The 19,505-nt window shown below is 64.7% G+C and overlaps 1 protein-coding gene across 2 annotated transcripts; it reads right to left on the bottom strand.

Moving 5' to 3' along the window:
* Positions 1–2,330: 2,330 nt before the first annotated feature.
* On the bottom strand, positions 2,331–19,296 carry MRPL4 (mitochondrial ribosomal protein L4). Of its 2 annotated transcripts, none has more exons than XM_072920081.1 (10): positions 19,164–19,296; positions 18,154–18,202; positions 16,532–16,715; positions 15,234–15,285; positions 7,264–7,381; positions 5,527–5,633; positions 5,339–5,448; positions 3,097–3,167; positions 2,815–2,989; positions 2,331–2,467 (listed from the first exon to the last, which is right to left on the bottom strand). In XM_072920081.1, exons 1-9 carry the CDS (start codon positions 19,221–19,223, stop codon positions 2,826–2,828), a joined length of 915 nt encoding a protein of 304 aa, XP_072776182.1. In that variant the 5' UTR covers positions 19,224–19,296; the 3' UTR covers positions 2,331–2,467; positions 2,815–2,825. The 2 variants fall into 2 exon arrangements, with proteins under 2 accessions (XP_072776182.1, XP_072776181.1); XM_072920080.1 differs by lacking the exon at positions 2,331–2,467 and adding an exon at positions 2,555–2,670.
* Positions 19,297–19,505: the final 209 nt, after the last annotated feature.

The following is a 19,505-nucleotide window of genomic DNA, read 5'->3' on the forward strand; positions in this document are numbered from 1 at the left end:
GACATTGGGGACATTGGGGACACTGGGGACATTGGGGACATTGGGGGGACATTGGGGACATTGGGGACATGGAGGACACAGGGACATGGGGGACAAAGGGGACACGAAGCCGCTGCCACCTCCGAGTCAACAGGATGTGCCACCCCACCCCCCCCCCACCGCAGGACTTGTCATTGTCACCTCCTGCCAGTGGCCCCTGTCCCCTGGGTGTCCCCTGGGGTGTCCTCCTTGTGTCCCCTGGGTGTCCCCTGGGTGCCCCCCTGTGTCCCTTGGGTGTCCTCCCTGTGTCCCCGTGTCCCTTGGGTGTCCCCTGGGTGTCCCCTGGGTGTCCCTGTGTCCCCTGGATGTCCCCTGGGTGTCCCCTGGGTGTCCCCCTGTCCCCTGGGTGTCCCCTGGGGTGTCCTCCCTGTGTCCCCCCGTGTCCCCTGGGTGTCCCCCTGTCCCCTGGGTGTCCCCTGGGTGTCCCTCTGTCCCTTGGATGTCCCCTGGGTGTCCCCTGGGGTGTCCTCCCTGTGTCCCCCTGTGTCCCTTGGGTGTCTCCTGGGGTGTCCCCTGGGTGTCCCCCTGTCCCCTGGGTATCCCCTGGGTGTCCCCTGGGTGTCCCCTGGGTGTCCCCTGGGGTGTCCCCTGGGTGTCCCCTGGGTGTCCCCTGGGTGTCCCCCTGTCCCCTGGGTGTCCCCTGGGTGTCCCCTCACTGTCCCCTCGCTGTCCCCATGTCCCCTGGGTGTCCCCTGGGTGTCCCCCTGTCCCCTGGGTGTCCCCTGGGTGTCCCTTGGGTGTCCCCCTGTGTCCCTTGGGTGTCCCCTGGGTGTCCCCCTGTCCCTTGGGTGTCCCCTGGGTGTCCCCTGGGTGTCTCCTGGGTGTCCCCCTGTCCCCTGGGTGTCCCTTGGGTGTCTCCTGGGTGTCCCCTGGGTGTCCCCTGGGGTGTCCTCCCTGTGTCCCCCTGTCCCCTGGATGTCCCCTGGGTGTCCCTTGGGTGTCCCCTGGGTGTCCCCTGGGTGTCCCTGGGGTGTCCTCCCTGTGTCCCCCTGTCCCCTGGGTGTCCCCCTGTCCCCCCCAGCCCCATTTGTGGCCTCTGTCCCCTCCTGTCCCCTCCTGTCCCCTCCTGTCCCCGCCCGGAAGCGGCTCCGGACCTGCCCCAAGATTTTCCCTCCGGAGCAATTCCCGGAATTATTGGCCCCTTAACCTGGAAAACCGGGAAAAAAACCGGGAAAAACCGGGAAAAAAACGGGAAAAAAACCGGAAAAAAAACGGGAAAAAACCGGGAAAAAAACCGGGAAAAAAACCGGGAAAAAACCGGGGAAAAAACCGGGAAAAAAACGGGAAAAACCGGGAAAAAACCGGGAAAAAAACGGGAAAAACCGGGAAAAAACCGGGAAAAAAACGGGAAAAAACCGGGAAAAACCGGGAAAAAAACGGGAAAAACGGGAAAAAAACCCCAGAAATCACCGGGATCGGGATGGGCACGGCCGGAGACCCCCCAAAAATCCCCGAGGAGGAGGAGGAGGAGGAGGAAGGAGCCGAATTCCAGCGGTTCCTTCCACCCGGGAATATCCCAGTTCCTCCCAGTTGCACCCCAGTTCCTCCCAGTTGCACCCCAGTTCCCCCCCCACCAAATTGGGATCCCCGCCCCCTCAAAATTCCCGATTTTTTCCAGAATATTCCCCAAAAACCCACCCCCAGAAGGACACGGCGGGATTCCTAAAATTCCCCTCGGGATCCCCAAAATTCCCTCAAACCTTGACCCCCCCTTCCCAAATTTCCCAGTGGGATTTTTGGGAATGAGGGGGGGACCCCCCAAAATTCCCCCCCCGAGCACCTCCAGACCCCCCCACGCCCCAAATTTCCACGGAATCCGATGAGGTCAGGATTTGTTTTTCCCGAATTTCCTCCTTTTCCGGCCTGGGATGGGAGGGGGCCCGGGATGGGGACATTTGGGGACATTTTTGGGGACATTTGGGGACATTTTTGGGGACATTTGGGGACATTTTTGGGGACATTTGGGGACATTTTTGGGGACATTTTTGGGGACATTTTTGGGGACATTTGGGGACATTTTTGGGGACATTTGGGGACATTTTTGGGGTGTGTGTGGGGGGGGGGATGCACACAGATAAAAATTCCTCTGCCACCAGGACCCCAAAATTCCCGAAATTCCCGAAATTGCAGCCACAGGGTGGGAAAGGGTTTGGGATTTTGGGGGTTGGGAATTTGGGGAGGGGGCTGGGATAAAGGAGCTGGAATTTGGGGGGGATCCCAGGGGGATATGGGGAGAGCCCCCCCAAAAAAAGGAGGTGGGAACCCCAAACCTTCCCCCCAAAATAAAAAAATCCATTAAAAAATCCCTTTAATGGCCACAGCAGCCCCGAAATTCCCGAATTCCCGATGGGATCGGGGCTGGATACGGTTTGGGGGGACAAATGCCACCCGGGGGTGACAAATCCCACCCGGGGGTGACAAATGCCACCTGGGGAGGGACAAATCCCACCTGGGGGTGACAAATCCCACCCGAGGGTGACAAATGCCACCTGGGGAGGGGACAAATCCCACCCGAGGGTGACAAATGCCACCCAAGGGTGACAAATCCCACTCGGTGGTGACAAATCCCACTCGATGGTGACAAATCCCACTCGATGGTGACAAATGCCACCCGAGGGTGACAAATGCCACCTGGGGAGGGGACAAATCTGACCCGGGAGGGAACAAATCTGACCCGAGAATGACAAATCTGACCCAGGAGGGGACAAATCCCCCTCAGTGGTGACAAATCCCACTCGGTGGTGACAAATGCCACCCGATGGTGACAAATGCCACCCGGGGGGGTGTCAGGCGGCCCGGGGGGGCGGCGGGGGGTCCCGGTGGGGCAGGGAGAAGGGCACCAGGGGCGAATAACGGGACTCGTGCCACAGCAGCCGCTGCTCCAGGAAGGTGACAGCGCCCAGGGTCAGCACCAGGGTCTGGTGCTTCAGCAGGCTGTGCACGTTCAGCCCTGCGGGGACACGTTGGGGACACGTTGGGGACACGTTGGGGACACGTTGGGGACATCACAGGGGTCCCCAAAGCGGCTGCAGGGGGGTGGAAGAAAGGGGGGCTCACCCAGGGCGGGGATGAGGGTGATGGATTTGAGCCCCGAGGCGGCGGCGATGATGTTCTCCGGGAATTCGTCGCTGGGGTGGGGACAAAAAGGGGGTGGCAGTGTCACCAAAGTGTCCCCAAAGTGTCCCCGAAGTGTCACCCGAGGCGGGGACACGCAAATATGGTGTCCACAGCTTTGTGGATAGCCCGTTCCTCTCTGTCCTCACTGTCCCCAACACCACCCACCCTGCTGTCCCCAGTGTCCCCAGTCATCTCCCAGTGTCCCCAGCCCTGTCCCCAGTGACCCCAGCACTGTCCCAAATGTCCCCAGCCCTGTCCCCAATGTCCCCAGTGTCCCAGTGATCTCCCAGTGTCCCCAGCCCTCTCCCAGTGTCCCCAACTCTGTCCCAATGTCCTCAGTGTCCCAGTGTCCCCAGCCCTGTCCCAAATGTCCCCAGCCCTGTCCCCAGTGTCCCCAGTTGTGTCCCCAATGTCCCCAGTGTCCCCCCCAGTGTCCCCTGTCCCACCTGTTCACCACCAGCACGGAGTGTCCCCAGCCCTGTCCCCAATGTCCCCAGTGTCCCAGTGTCCCCAGCCCTGTCCCCAATGTCCCCAATGTCCCCAGTGTCCCAAATGTCCCCAGCCCTGTCCCAGTGTCCCCAGCCGTGTCCCAGTGTCCCCAGTGTCCCCAGTGTCCCCTGTCCCACCTGTCCACCACCAGCACGGAGTGTCCCCAGCCCTGTCCCCAATGTCCCCAGTGTCCCAATGTCCCCAGCCCTGTCCCAAATGTCCCCAACCCTGTCCCAATGTCCCCAGTGTCCCCAGTGTCCCCTGTCCCACCTGTCCACCACCAGCACGGAGTGTCCCCAGCCCTGTCCCCAATGTCCCCAGTGTCCCCAGCTCTGTCCCAGTGTCCCCAATGTCCCCAGTGTCCCCAGTGTCCCCCCCAGTGTCCCCTGTCCCACCTGTCCACCACCGGCACGGAGTGTCCCCAGCCCTGTCCCCAGTGTCCCCAGTTGTGTCCCAGTGTCCCCAGCCCTGTCCCCAGTGTCCCCAGCCCTGTCCCCAATGTCCCCAATGTCCCAGTGTCCCCAGCCCTGTCCCCAGTGTCCCCAGTGTCCCCCCAGTGTCCCCTCTCCCACCTGTCCACCACCAGCACGGAGTGTCCCCAGCCCTGTCCCCAATGTCCCCAGCCCTGTCCCAGTGTCCCCAGTGTCCCCAGTGTCCCCAATGTCCCCAGCTCTGTCCCCAGTATCCCCAGTGTCCCCAGCCCTGTCCCCAATGTCCCCAGCCCTGTCCCCAATGTCCCCAGCCCTCTCCCAGTGTCCCCAGCCCTGTCCCCAATGTCCCCAGCCCTGTCCCCAATGTCCCCAGCCCTCTCCCAGTGTCCCCAGCCCTGCCCCAGTGTCCCCAGCCCTGTCCCGAGTGTCCCCAACCCTGTCCCTAATGTACCCAATGTCCCCAATGTCCCCAGCCCTGTCCCAATGTCCCCAGTGTCCCCAGCCCTGTCCCCAATGTCCCCAGCTCTGTCCCAGTGTCCCCAGCCCTGTCCCAGTGTCCCCAGTTGTGTCCCAGTGTCCCCAGCCCTGTCCCCAATGTCCCCAGTGTCCCCAGTGTCCCCAATGTCCCCAGCCCTCTCCCAAATGTCCCCAATGTCCCCAGTGTCCCCAGTGTCCCCAGCCCTGTCCCCAATGTCCCCAGTGTCCCCAGACCTGTCCCGTGTCCCCAATGTCCCCAACCCTGTCCCCAATGTCCCCAGCTCTGTCCCCAATGTCCCCATCTCTGTCCCAGTGTCCCCAGCCCTGTCCCCAATGTCCCCAACCCTGTCCCCAGCTCTGTCCCAAATGTCCCCAGTGTCCCCAGCCCTGTCCCAATGTCCCCAGTGTCCCCAGTGTCCCCCCCAGTGTCCCCTGTCCCACCTGTCCACCACCAGCACGGAGTGTCCCCAGCCCTGTCCCCAATGTCCCCAGCTCTGTCCCAATGTCCCCAGTGTCCCAGTATCCCCAGCTCTGTCCCAGTGTCCCCAGCTCCGTCCCAGTGTCCCCAATGTCCCCAACCCTGTCCCCAATGTCCCACCTGTCCACCACCAGCACGGAGTGTCCCCAGCCCTCTCCCAATGTCCCCAGTGTCCCCAGTGTCCCCAGTGTCCCAGTGTCCCCAATGTCCCCAGTGTCCCAATGTCCCCAGCTCTGTCCCAGTGTCCCCAATGTCCCCAGTGTCCCCAGTGTCCCCAATGTCCCCAACCCTGTCCCCAATGTCCCACCTGTCCACCACCAGCACGGAGTGTCCCCAGCGCCGTGCCCGGGCCAGCTCCTGCAGGTACCGGGGGTCACCGCTGGGCATCTCCAGGCTGTCCACCAGGTGCAGCTCGTCCTGCCAGGGACACGGGGGACATTGTCACCCTGTCCCCCAGCCCCTGGTGTCCCCAAGTCCCCCGGGCCACCCCCGTACCTGCATCAGCTTCGCGCTCAGGGCCACCTTCAGCCCCAGCACCCTCACCCGCATGGGCAGCATGTAGAAGTAGCTGGTGGGGCCCCGCGGGCCGTGGGCGATGCCACCTGCCAGGAGGGGACACGGTGACATCCCTGGCCAGGGGACAAAACCCCCCCCGGCACAGACACTGTGTCCCCGGGGTGGTGTCCCCAAGATTGTCCTGGGTGTCCCTGGGGTGTCACTGAGACGCCGAACCAGAGGCACCGAACCCCGATAGTGTCCCCAGGGCAGTCCCCAGTGTCCCCATGGTGCCACGGGGTGCTCCCCGATGTCCCCGGGATGTCCCCAGCCCCGTGTCCCCATCCCCAAACCGGTGTTTCCATCCCCAGCCCCGTGTCCCCGTCCCCACGGTGTCCCCACGATGTCCCCAGCCCCGTGTCCCCACACTCATGATGTCCCCACGATATCCCCATCCCCGTGCCCCCATCCCTATCCCCAGGATGTCCCCAGGCCTGTGTCCCCATCCCCGTGATGTCCCCATCCCCGTGTCCCCATCCCCAGGACAATCCCCACGATGTCCCCATCCCAGTGTCCCCATCCCCATGTCCCCATCCCATCCCGGTGTCCCCCCCGGTGTCCCCATCCCCATCCCGCTGTCCCCACCCCATTGTCCCCATTCCCGTGTCCCCATCCCGGTGTCCCCCACCCGGTGTCCCCATCCCCATCCCGCTGTCCCCACCCCATTGTCCCCATCCCGGTGTCCCCATCCCGGTGTCCCCGTCCCCATCCCGGTGTCCCCATCCCATTGTCCCTGTCCCAGTGCACCCATCCCATTGTCCCCATTCCCGTGTCCCCATCCCGGTGTCCCCACGATGTCCCCAGCCCCGTGTCGCCACACTCATGATGTCCCCATGATGTCCCCAGCCCGGTGTCCCCATCCCCGTGATGTCCCCATCCCTATCCCCAGGATGTCCCCAGGCCTGTGTCCCCATCCCCAGCCCAGTGTCCCCATCCCCAGGACAATCCCCACGTTGTCCCCACCCTGGTGTCGCTGTCCCGATGTCCCCATCTCGGTGTCCCTGCCTCAGTGTCCCCATCCCCATCCTGGTGTCCCCACCCCCACAATGTCCCCATCCCTGTGTCCCCATCCCCACCCCAGTGTCCCCATCCCAGTGCACCCATCCCATTGTCCCCATCCTGGTGTCCCCATCCCAGTGCACCCATCCCATTGTCCCCATCCCGCTGTCCCCACCCCATTGTCCCCATCCCGGTGTCCTCCCCGCAGTGTCCCCATCCCCATCCCGGTGTCCCCATCCTGGTGTCCCCATCCCAGTGTCCCCATCCCCATCCCGGTGTCCCCATCCCCATGTCCCTGTCCCCGTCCCGCTGTCCCCACCCCATTGTCCCCATCCCGGTGTCCCCATCCCAGTGTCCCCGTCCCAGTGCACCCATCCCATTGTCCCCATTCCCGTGTCCCCATCCCGGTGTCCCCATCCCCATCCCGCTGTCCCCACCCCATTGTCCCCATCCCGGTGTCCCCACCCTGTTGTCCCCACCCCGTTGTCCCCATCCCGGTGTCCTCATCCCGGTGTCCCCGCCGGTGTCCTCCCTGCAGTGTCCCCATCCCAGTGTCCCCATCCCCATCCCGGTGTCCCCATCCCATTGTCCCCATCCCGATGTCCCCATCCCCACCCTGTTGTCCCCACCCCGCTGTCCCCATCCCGCTGTCCCCGCGGGTGTCCCGGTGCCACTCACCGCCCCTCCAGAGCGGGGACCGTGCCGAGCCGTGCCGGGCTCGCCCGGAGCCCTTCTGCCGCCAGGGCTTGCGGCCCCCGCCGCGCACCTCGGCCCGGCTGCGCACCCGCGCGTGGCTCTGGGGACACGGGGACACGGGGACACGGTCACCGGACACCCCCACCCCACCGGGGCACCCCAAAAAGCTCCTCGGGGCACCCCCAGAACCCCCAAAAGCTCCTCGGGGCACCCCAAAAGCTCCTCGGGGCACCCCAAAAGCTCCTCGGGGCACCCCCAAAAGCTCCCCGGGGCACCCCAAAAGCTCCCCGGGGCACCCCAGAACCCTCAAAACCTCCCCGAGGCACCCCCAAAAGCTCCTCGGGGCACCCCAGAACCCCCAAAAGCTCCTCGGGGCACCCCAAAAGCTCCTCGGGGCACCCCAGAACCCCCAAAAGCTCCTCAGGGCACCCCAAAAGCTCCTCGGGGCACCCCAGAACCCCCAAAAGCTCCTCGGGGCACCCCCAAAAGCTCCCCGGGGCACCCCAAAAGCTCCTCGGGGCACCCCAGAACCCCCAAAAGCTCCCCGGGGCACCCCAAAAGCTCCTCGGGGCACCCCAGAACCCCCAAAAGCTCCTCGGGGCACCCCAAAAGCTCCTCGGGGCACCCCAAAAGCTCCTCGGGGCACCCCAGAACCCCCAAAAGCTCCTCGGGGCACCCCCAAAAGCTCCCCGGGGCACCCCAGAACCCCCAAAAGCTCCTCGGGGCACCCCAAAAGCTCCTCGGGGCGCCCCAGAACCCCCAAAAGCTCCTCGGGGCACCCCCAAAAGCTCCTCGGGGCACCCCCAAAAGCTCCTCGGGGCACCCCAGAACCCCCAAAAGCTCCTCGGGGCACCCCCAAAAGCTCCTCGGGGCACCCCAGAACCCCCAAAAGCTCCTCGGGGCGCCCCAAAAGCTCCTCGGGGCGCCCCAAAAGCTCCTCGGGGCACCCCAAAAGCTCCTCGGGGCACCCCCAAAAGCTCCTCGGGGCGCCCCCAAAAGCTCCTCGGGGCACCCCAAAAGCTCCTCGGGGCGCCCCAGAACCCCCAAAAGCTCCTCGGGGCACCCCAAAAGCTCCTCGGGGCACCCCAAAAGCTCCTCGGGGCGCCCCAGAACCCCCAAAAGCTCCTCGGGGCACCCCAAAAGCTCCTCGGGGCACCCCAGAACCCCCAAAAGCTCCTCGGGGCACCCCCAAAAGCTCCTCGGGGCACCCCAGAACCCCCAAAAGCTCCTCGGGGCACCCCAAAAGCTCCTCGGGGCACCCCAGAACCCCCAAAAGCTCCTCGGGGCACCCCAAAAGCTCCTCGGGGCGCCCCAGAACCCCCAAAAGCTCCTCGGGGCGCCCCAGAACCCCCAAAAGCTCCTCGGGGCACCCCAAAAGCTCCTCGGGGCACCCCCAAAAGCTCCTCGGGGCACCCCCAAAAGCTCCTCGGGGCGCCCCAGAACCCCCAAAAGCTCCTCGGGGCGCCCCAAAAGCTCCTCGGGGCACCCCCAAAAGCTCCTCGGGGCACCCCAAAAGCTCCTCGGGGCACCCCAGAACCCCCAAAAGCTCCTCGGGGCACCCCAAAAGCTCCTCGGGGCACCCCAAAAGCTCCTCAGGGCACCCCAGAACCCCCAAAAGCTCCTCGGGGCGCCCCAAAAGCTCCTCGGGACACCCCCAAAAGCTCCTCGGGGCACCCCAGAACCCCCAAAAGCTCCTCGGGGCACCCCAAAAGCTCCTCGGGGCGCCCCAGAACCCCCAAAAGCTCCTCGGGGCGCCCCAGAACCCCCAAAAGCTCCTCGAGGCACCCCAGAACCCCCAAAAGCTCCTCGGGGCACCCCAAAAGCTCCTCGGGGCACCCCCAAAAGCTCCTCGGGGCGCCCCAGAACCCCCAAAAGCTCCTCGGGGCACCCCAGAACCCCCAAAAGCTCCTCGAGGCACCCCAGAACCCCCAAAAGCTCCCCGGGGCACCCCAAAAGCTCCTCGGGGCACCCCAAAAGCTCCCCGGGGCACCCCCAAAAGCTCCTCGGGGCACCCCAAAAGCTCCTCGGGGCACCCCCAAAAGCTCCTCGGGGCACCCCAGAACCCCCAAAAGCTCCTCGGGGCACCCCCAAAAGCTCCTCAGGGCGCCCCAGAACCCCCAAAAGCTCCTCGGGGCACCCCCAAAAGCTCCTCGGGGCGCCCCAGAACCCCCAAAAGCTCCTCGGGGCACCCCCAAAAGCTCCTCGGGGCACCCCAAAAGCTCCTCGGGGCACCCCAGAACCCCCAAAAGCTCCTCGGGACACCCCAAAAGCTCCTCGGGGCACCCCCAAAAGCTCCCCGGGGCACCCCCAAAAGCTCCTCGGGGCACCCCAAAAGCTCCTCGGGGCACCCCAGAACCCCCAAAAGCTCCTCGGGGCACCCCCAAAAGCTCCTCGGGGCGCCCCAGAACCCCCAAAAGCTCCTCGGGGCGCCCCCAAAAGCTCCTCGGGGCACCCCAAAAGCTCCTCGGGGCGCCCCAAAAGCTCCTCGGGGCACCCCAGAACCCCCAAAAGCTCCTCGGGGCACCCCCAAAAGCTCCTCGGGGCACCCCAGAACCCCCAAAAGCTCCTCGGGGCACCCCAGAACCCCCAAAAGCTCCTCGGGGCACCCCAGAACCCCCAAAAGCTCCTCGGGGCACCCCAAAAGCTCCTCGGGGCACCCCCAAAAGCTCGTCGGGGCACCCCCAAAAGCTCCTCGGGGCGCCCCAGAACCCCCAAAAGCTCCTCGGGGCACCCCCAAAAGCTCCTCGGGGCACCCCAAAAGCTCCTCGGGGCACCCCCAAAAGCTCCTCGGGGCACCCCAAAAGCTCCTCGGGGCGCCCCAAAAGCTCCTCGGGGCACCCCAGAACCCCCAAAAGCTCCCCGGGGCGCCCCAAAAGCTCCTCGGGGCACCCCCAAAAGCTCCTCGGGGCGCCCCAGAATCCCCAAAAGCTCCTCGGGGCACCCCCAAAAGCTCCTCGGGGCGCCCCAGAACCCCCAAAAGCTCCTCGGGGCACCCCAAAAGCTCCTCGGGGCACCCCAAAAGCTCCCCGGGGCACCCCAGAACCCCCAAAAGCTCCTCGGGGCACCCCAAAAGCTCCTCGGGGCACCCCAAAAGCTCCTCGGGGCGCCCCCAAAAGCTCCTCGGGGCGCCCCAGAACCCCCAAAAGCTCCTCGGGGCACCCCCAAAAGCTCCTCGGGGCACCCCCAAAAGCTCCTCGGGGCGCCCCAGAACCCCCAAAAGCTCCTCGGGGCACCCCCAAAAGCTCCTCAGGGCACCCCAAAAGCTCCCCGGGGCACCCCCAAAAGCTCCTCGGGGCACCCCAAAAGCTCCTCGGGGCACCCCAAAAGCTCCTCGGGGCGCCCCCAAAAGCTCCTCGGGGCACCCCAGAACCCCCAAAAGCTCCTCGGGGCACCCCCAAAAGCTCCTCGGGGCACCCCAAAAGCTCCTCGGGGCACCCCCAAAAGCTCCTCGGGGCACCCCAGAACCCCCAAAAGCTCCTCGGGGCACCCCCAAAAGCTCCTCGGGGCACCCCCAAAAGCTCCTCGGGGCACCCCAGAACCCCCAAAAGCTACTCGGGGCACCCCAAAAGCTCCTCGGGGCACCCCAGAACCCCCAAAAGCTACTCGGGGCACCCCCAAAAGCTCCTCGGGGCACCCCAGAACCCCCAAAAGCTCCTCGGGGCACCCCCAAAAGCTCCTCGGGGCACCCCCAAAAGCTCCTCGGGGCGCCCCAAAAGCTCCTCGGGGCACCCCAGAACCCCCAAAAGCTCCTCGGGGCGCCCCCAAAGCTCCTCGGGGCACCCCCAAAAGCTCCCCGGGGCACCCCAAAAGCTCCTCGGGGCACCCCAGAACCCCCAAAAGCTCCTCGGGGCACCCCAAAAGCTCCTCGGGGCACCCCCAAAAGCTCCTCGGGGCGCCCCAGAACCCCCAAAAGCTCCTCGGGGCACCCCCAAAAGCTCCTCGGGGCGCCCCAGAACCCCCAAAAGCTCCTCGGGGCACCCCAAAAGCTCCTCGGGGCGCCCCCAAAAGCTCCTCGGGGCACCCCAGAACCCCCAAAAGCTCCTCGGGGCACCCCCAAAAGCTCCTCGGGGCACCCCAAAAGCTCCTCGGGGCACCCCCAAAAGCTCCTCGGGGCACCCCAGAACCCCCAAAAGCTCCTCGGGGCACCCCCAAAAGCTCCTCGGGGCACCCCCAAAAGCTCCTCGGGGCACCCCAGAACCCCCAAAAGCTACTCGGGGCACCCCAAAAGCTCCTCGGGGCACCCCAGAACCCCCAAAAGCTACTCGGGGCACCCCCAAAAGCTCCTCGGGGCACCCCAGAACCCCCAAAAGCTCCTCGGGGCACCCCCAAAAGCTCCTCGGGGCACCCCCAAAAGCTCCTCGGGGCGCCCCAAAAGCTCCTCGGGGCACCCCAGAACCCCCAAAAGCTCCTCGGGGCGCCCCCAAAGCTCCTCGGGGCACCCCCAAAAGCTCCCCGGGGCACCCCAAAAGCTCCTCGGGGCACCCCAGAACCCCCAAAAGCTCCTCGGGGCACCCCAAAAGCTCCTCGGGGCACCCCCAAAAGCTCCTCGGGGCGCCCCAGAACCCCCAAAAGCTCCTCGGGGCACCCCCAAAAGCTCCTCGGGGCGCCCCAGAACCCCCAAAAGCTCCTCGGGGCACCCCAAAAGCTCCTCAGGGCGCCCCAGAACCCCCAAAAGCTCCTCGGGGCACCCCCAAAAGCTCCTCGGGGCACCCCAAAAGCTCCTCGGGGCACCCCAGAACCCCCAAAAGCTCCTCGGGGCACCCCCAAAAGCTCCTCGGGGCGCCCCAAAAGCTCCTCGGGGCACCCCAGAACCCCCAAAAGCTCCTCGGGGCACCCCCAAAAGCTCCTCGGGGCACCCAGACCCTTCCTGGGACTCCCCCCCAACACATTTTGGGGACAATCGGCGGGACACCGTCACCCCGTGACCCCCACCCCATTTTCCACCCCCAAATCCCCCCTTTTCTGCCCCCAAATCCCCTCTTTTCCCCCCAAATCCCCCCTTTTCCCCCCAAATCCCCTATTTTCTCCCCCAAATCCCATTTTCCACCCCCAAATTCCTTTTTCCCCCCAAATCCCCCCTTTCCCCCCAAATCCTCCTTATTCCCCCCCAAATCCCCTCTTTTCCCCCCCAAATCCCCCCTTTTCTGCCCCCAAACCCTTTCCCCCCCCAATCCCCTTTTCCCCCCCAATCCCCTTTTCCCCCCAAATCCCCTTTTTCCCCCAAATCCAATTTTCCACCCCCAAATCCCCCTTTTTCTGCCCCTAAATCTCCTCTTTTCCCCCCAAATCCCATTTTCCACCCCCAAATCCCCCTTTTTTCCCCCCCAAATCCTCCTTTTTCCCCCTCAAATCCCCTCTTTTCCCCCCAAATCCCCCCTTTTCTGCCCCCAAATCCCCTCTTTTCTCCCCCAAATCCCATTTTCCAGCCCCAAATCCCTTTTCCCCTCCCAATCCCCATTTCCCCCCTCCAAATCCCCCCTTTTTTCCCCCAAATCCCCTCTTTTCCCCCGAAATCCCCCCTTTTCTCCCCCAAATCCCCTCTTTTCTGCCCCCGCAAATCCCCCTTTTTTTCCCCCCCAAATCCCCCCTTTCCCCCCAAATCCCCCTTTTCCCCCCAAATCCCATTTTCCACCCCCAAATCCCCCTTTTTCCCCCCAAATCCCCTTTTCCCCCCAAATCCCCTCTTTTCCCCCCAAATCCCCCCTTTTTTCCCCCCCAAATCCCCCCTTTTTTCCCCCCCAAATCCCCCCTTTTCCCCCCCAAATCCCCCCTTCTCTGCCCCCAAATCCTTTCCCCCCTCCAAATCCCCTTTTCCCCCCAAATCCCCTTTTCCCCCAAATCCCATTTTCCAGTCCCAAATCCCTTTTCCCCTCCCAATCCCCATTTTCCCCCCCCAAATCCCCTTTTTCCCCCCAAATCCCCCCTTTTCTGCCCCCAAATCCCCTTTTTCCCCCAAATCCCATTTTCCACCCCCAAATCCCCCTTTTTCCCCCAAATCCCCTTTTTCCCCCAAATCCCATTTTCCACCCCCAAATCCCCCCTTTTTCCCCCCAAATCCCCCCTTTTCCCCCCAAATCCCCCCTTTTCCCCCCCAAATCCCCTCTTTCCCCCCCCAAATCCCCCCTTTTCTGCCCCCAAATCCCCTTTTCCCCCCAAATCCCATTTTCCAACCCAAATCCCCCTTTTCCCCCCCAAATCCCCCAATTCTGCCCCCAAATCCCCTCTTTTCCCCCCCAAATCCCCCCTTTCCCCCCAAATCCCCCCTTTTTCCCCCCAAAACCCCCTTTTTCCCCCCAAATCCCCCTTTTTCCCCCAAATCCCCCTTTTTCCCCCCAAATCCCCCTTTTCCCCCACCAAATCCCCCTTTTCTGCCCCCAAATCCCCCTTTTTCCCCCAAATCCAATTTTCCAGCCCCAAATCCCTTTTTCCCTCCCAATCCCCATTTCCCCCCTCCAAATCCCCTCTTTTCCCCCCCAAATCCCCCCTTTTCTGCCCCCAAATCCCCTTTTTCCCCCAAATCCCCCCTTTTCTCCCCCCAAATCCCCCCTTTTCTCCCCCCAAATCCCCTTTCCCCCCAAATCCCCCTTTCCCCCCAAATCCCCCCTTTTCTGCCCCCAATCCCTTCTTTTCCCCCCAAATGCCCCCTTTTCTGCCCCCAAATCCCCCCAAATCCCCCAAATCCCATTTTCCACCCCCAAATCCCCCTTTTTTCCCCCCAAATCCCTTCTTTTCCCCCCAATCCCCTCTTTTCTGCCCCCAAATATCATTTTCCACCCCCAAATCCCCCCTTTTCTGCCCCCAAATCCCCTCTTTTCTCCCCCAAATCGAATTTTCCAGCCCCAAATCCCTTTTTCCCTCCCAATCCCTATTTCCCCCCTCCAAATCCCCCCTTTTTTCCCCCCAAATCCCCCCTTTTCTGCCCCCAAATCCCCCTTTTTCCCCCAAATCCCATTTTCCACCCCCAAATCCCCCTTTTTTCCCCCCCAAATCTCTCTTTTTCCCCCCCAAATCCCCCATTTTCCCCCCAAATCCCCCCTTTTCTGCCCCCAATCCCCTCTTTTCCCCCAAAATACCCCCTTTTTCCCCCCCAAATCCCCCTTTTTCCCCCAAATCCCATTTTCCAGCCCCAAATCCCTTTTTCCCCTCCCAATCCCCATTTCCCCCCTCCAAATCCCCTCTTTTCCCCCCCAAATCCCTTCTTTTCCCCCCAAATCCCATTTTCCACCCCCAAATCCCCCCTTTCCCCCCAAATCCTCCTTTTTCCCCCCAAATCCCCCAATTTCCCCCCCCAAATCCCCCTTTCCCCCCCAAATCCCCCTTTTTCCCCCCAAATCCTCCCTTTTCTCCCCCAAATCCCCTTTTTCCCCCAAATCCAATTTTCCAGCCCCAAATCCCATTTTCCCCACAAATCCCCCCTTTTCTGCCCCCAAATCCCCCTTTTTCCCCCAAATCCCATTTTCCACCCCCAAATCCCCCTTTTTTCCCCCCCAAATCCCCCCTTTTCCCCCCAAATCCCCCTTTTTCCCACAAATCCCATTTTCCACCCCCAAATCCCCCCTTTTCTGCCCCCAAATCCCCCCTTTTCCCCCCAAATCCCCCTTTTTCCCACAAATCCCATTTTCCACCCCCAAATCCCCCCTTTTCCCCCCAAATCCCCCTTTTTCCCCCAAATCCCATTTTCCACCCCCAAATCCCCCTTTTTTCCCCCCCAAATCCCCTTTTCCCCCCAAATCCCCCAATTTTCCACCCCCAAATCCCCCTTTTTCCACCCCCAAATCCCCCTTTTTTCCCCCCCAAATCCCCCCTTTTTTCTCCCCCAAATCCCCCTTTTTCCCCCCCAAATCCCCTTTTCCCCCCAAATCCCCCCTTTTTCCCCCCAAATCCCCCTTTTCCCCCCCAAATCCCCCCAATTCTGCCCCCAAATCCCCCCCAAATCCCCTCCCCACACTCACGATTCTCTTGTAGTTCCTCTGCCACGTGGCCACCGTGTGCAGGATGTCCAGCCTGGGGACAGGGGGACACGGGGGACACGGGGGACACTCACCCAGAGCCACCAGGGGTGTCCCCAACACCCCCAGGGGTGTCCCCAGTGTCCCCAGGGGTGTCCCCAATGTCCCCAGGGGTGTCCCCAGCGCCCCCAGGGGTGTCCCCAACACCCCCAGACGTGTCCCCAATGTCCCCAGGGGTGTCCCCAATGTCCCCAGGGGTGTCCCCAGTGTCCCCCCAGAGCCCCCAGGGGTGTCCCCAACGCCCCCAGGGGTGTCCCCAGAGCCCCCAGGGGTGTCCCCAACACCCCCAGGGGTGTCCCCAATGTCCCCAGAACCCCCAGGGGTGTCCCCAATGACCCCAGGGGTGTCCCCAACACCCCCAGGGGTGTCCCCAGAGCCCCCAGGGGTGTCCCCAACACCCCCAGGGGTGTCCCCAATGACCCCAGGGGTGTCCCCAACACCCCCAGAGGTGTCCCCAACACCCCCAAAGGTGTCCCCAATGACCCCAGAGCCCCCAGGGGTGTCCCCAACGCCCCCAGGGGTGTCCCCAATGTCCCCCCAGAGCCCCCAGGGGTGTCCCCAGTGTCCCCCCAGAGCCCCCAGGGGTGTCCCCAATGTCCCCAGGGGTGTCCCCAACGCCCCCAGGGGTGTCCCCAGCGCCCCCAGGGGTGTCCCCAATGACCCCAGAGCCCCCAGGGGTGACCCCAACGCCCCCAGGGGTGTCCCCAATGTCCCCAGGGGTGTCCCCAATGACCCCAGGGGTGTCCCCAATGACCCCAGAGCCCCCAGGGGTGTCCCCAATGACCCCAGAGCCCCCAGGGGTGTCCCCAACGCCCCCAGGGGTGTCCCCAGTGTCCCCCCAGAGCCCCCAGGGGTGTCCCCAACACCCCCAGACGTGTCCCCAGTGTCCCCAGGGGAGTCCCCAGTGCCCCCAGGGGTGTCCCCAACACCCCCAGACGTGCCCCAAATGTCCCCAGGGGTGTCCCCAGAGCCCCCAGGGGTGTCCCCAACACCCCCAGGGGTGTCCCCAATGTCCCCAGGGGTATCCCCAACGCCCCCAGACGTGTCCCCAATGTCCCCAGGGGTGTCCCCAACACCCCCAGGGGTGTCCCCAACGGCCCCAGGGGTGTCTCCAGTGTCCCCCCAGAGCCCCCAGGGGTGTCCCCAGTGTCCCCCCAGAGCCCCCAGGGGTGTCCCCAACGCCCCCAGGGGTGTCCCCAGTGTCCCCCCAGCGCCCCCAGGGGTGTCCCCAAGGTCCCCACCTGGGGCTGACCCCAAAGACGTCGGGGTGCAGGTCAGCCAGACCCCTCAGGGTGTCCTCGGGGTGACGCAGGGACCCCACCCAGGCCTGCAGCGGGGACAGCGGTGGCACCACGGGGACACGGCAGCTCCGCAGCACCGGGGACGGCACCGGGGGTGGCACCGGGGGTGGCACCGGGGGCTCCTCTGGGGACACGTGGGGACACTCACAGGGCGGTGCTGGCGTCCCCCAGAGCACCGACAGCCAGCTCTGATGTCCCCAAAGCCCCGTGGTGGCCCTGGCCGTGATGTCCCCACCGCCACGGCCACCCCCTCCCGCTGTCCCCAACCCCCAGCGTTGTCCCCAAGGTGTCCCCAGCCCCCAGCGTTGTCCCCAAGGTGTCCCCAGCCCCTTCCCTGTTGTCCCCAGCATTGTCCCTGCTGTCCCCAGCATGTCCCCAGCCCCCAGCATTGTCCCCAAGGTGTCCCCAGCCCCTCTCCGCTGTCCCCAGCGTGTCCCCAGCCCCCAGCATTGTCCCCAGCATTGTCCCCAAGGTGTCCCCAGCCACCTCCTGCTGTCCCCAGCGTGTCCCCAGCCCCTTCCCTACTGTCCCCAGCCCCCAGCATTGTCCCCAAGGTGTCCCCAGCCCCTCTCCGCTGTCCCCAGCGTGTCCCCAGCCCCCAGCATTGCCCCCAGCATTGTCCCCAAGGTGTCCCCAGCCACCTCCTGCTGTCCCCAGCGTGTCCCCAGCCCCCAGCATTGCCCCCAGCATTGTCCCCAAGGTGTCCCCAGCCACCTCCTGCTGTCCCCAAGGTGTCCCCAGCCCCTTCCCTACTGTCCCCAGCCCCCAGCATTGTCCCCAGCATTGTCCCCAGCGTGTCCCCAGCCCCCAGCATTGTCCCCAGCGTGTCCCCAGCCCCCAGCATTGTCCCCAGCGTGTCCCCAGCCCCCAGCATTGTCCCCAGCATTGTCCCCAAGGTGTCCCCAGCCCCTCCCCTCTGTTCCCAGCATGTCCCCAGCCCCCAGCATTGTCCCCAAGGTGTCCCCAGGGTGTCCCCAGCCCTTCCCCGCTGTCCCCAGCCCCTTCCCTACTGTCCCCAGCCCCCAGCATTGTCCCCAGGGTGTCCCCAGCCCCTCCCCGCTGTCCCCAGCATGTCCCCAGCCCCCAGCATTGTCCCCAAGGTGTCCCCAGCCCCTTCCCTGCTGTCCCCAGCGTGTCCCCAGCCCCCAGCATTGTCCCCAGCATTGTCCCCAAGGTGTCCCCAGCCACCTCCTGCTGTCCCCAGCATGTCCCCAGCCCCCAGCATTGTCCCCAGCATTGTCCCCAAGGTGTCCCCAGCCACCTCCTGCTGTCCCCAGCATGTCCCCAGCCCCCAGCATTGTCCCCAGCATTGTCCCCAAGGTGTCCCCAGCCCCCAGCATTGTCCCCAGCATTGTCCCCAGTGTGTCCCCAGCCCCCAGTATTGTCCCCAGCATTGTCCCCAAGGTGTCCCCAGCCCCCAGCATTGTCCCCAGCATTGTCCCCAGCGTGTCCCCAGCCCCCAGCATTGTCCCCAGCATTGTCCCCAAGGTGTCCCCAAGGTGTCCCCAAGGTGTCCCCATCCCCCAGCATTGTCCCCAAGGTGTCCCCATCCCCGCACTCACCCCTGCGGGGCTCGGGTGCCGCGGGCGGGGCCGGGGGCGCCGTCGAGAGCTGCGGGACGGGGACATTGGGACATCATTGGGGACATTGGGGACATTGGGGACATTGGGGACATTGGGGGGATTGGGGACATTGGGGACATTGGGGGGACATTGGGGACATTGGGGACATTGGGGGGACATTGGGGGGATTGGGGACATTGGGGGGACATTGGGGGGACATTGGGGACATTGGGGGGATTGGGGACATCACTGGGGACATTGGGGACATTGGGACATTGGGGGGACATTCGGGACATTGGGACATTGGGGACATTGGGGGGACATTGGGGACATTGGGGACATTGGGGACATCACTGGGGACATCGGGAACATTGGGGACATTGGGGACATTGGGGATATTGGGGACATTGGGACATTGGGGACATTGGGGACATTGGGGGGACATTGGAGACAGTGGGGACATTGGGGGGACATTGGGGACATTGGGACATTGGGGACATTGGGGACATTGGGACATTGGGGACATTGGGGACATTGGGGACATTGGGGACATTGGGGGGACATTGGGGACATGGGGGACATCATTGGGGACATTGGGGACATTGGGGACCGGCCCCGCTCCCGGTGCCGTTCACCGCCCTGGCCCCGCCCCCTCCGCCATGGCCCCGCCTTCTTTAGCATTGGCCCCGCCCATTCACCGCCCTGGTCCCGCCCCCTCCGCGATGGCCCCGCCCATTTACCGCCCTGGTCCCGCCCCCTCCGCGATGGCCCCGCCCCCTCCGCGATGCCCCCGCCCATTCGCCGCCCTGGTCCCGCCCCCTTTAGCACTGGCCCCGCCCCTCACCGCCCTCACGGCGCTGGCCCCGCCCCCTCACGGCGCTGGCCCCGCCCCCGCCCGGTTCCCCCCGTTCCCATGGCGGTACCGGTGCCGCTCCCCGCCGGTTTCCCCGCCCGGTTCTCCCCCCGGCCCAGCCCCGCTCTCCCGGTGCCGTTCCCCGCCCGGTTCTCACCGCGGCCCAGCCCCGGGCCTTGCTCCAGGCCCTCAGGGCGGCCGCCCCCGCGCGGATCATGGCGGGGACAGGCGCGTGACGTCACGGGCGCGCGCGCGGCGCCACTTCCGGCGGGGCGGGGGCGGAACGGCGGGAAAATGGGGCGGGAAAATGGGGCGGGAAAATGGGGCGGGAAAATGGGAAAATGGGAAAATGGGGCGGGACCCCCCCGGGAGGGACCCCCCCTTTGTGTCCCCACCCCCCCTTTGTGTCCCCTTCCCCCCCTTTGTGTCCCACAGCGCCCTCATCCAATTGTCCCTCCCAGTGTCCCTCCCCAGTTCCATTCCCATTTCCCATTCCCAG

This window comes from Taeniopygia guttata, chromosome 30 (genome assembly GCF_048771995.1).
Source record: "Taeniopygia guttata chromosome 30, bTaeGut7.mat, whole genome shotgun sequence".
Classification (NCBI taxonomy): domain Eukaryota; kingdom Metazoa; phylum Chordata; class Aves; order Passeriformes; family Estrildidae; genus Taeniopygia; species Taeniopygia guttata.

Coding starts and splice junctions, on each gene's coding strand:
- MRPL4 (XM_072920081.1), bottom strand. CDS start 19,223: ATGATCCGCGCGGGGGCGGCCGCCCTGAGGGCCTGGAGCAAGGCCCGG. Junction 16,716..18,153: donor GGCACCCGAGCCCCGCAGGG/GTGAGTGCGGGG, acceptor ACGTGTCCCCAG/AGGAGCCCCCGGTGCCACCC. Junction 15,286..16,531: donor GTCTTTGGGGTCAGCCCCAG/GTGGGGACCTTG, acceptor CCCTGTCCCCAG/GCTGGACATCCTGCACACGG.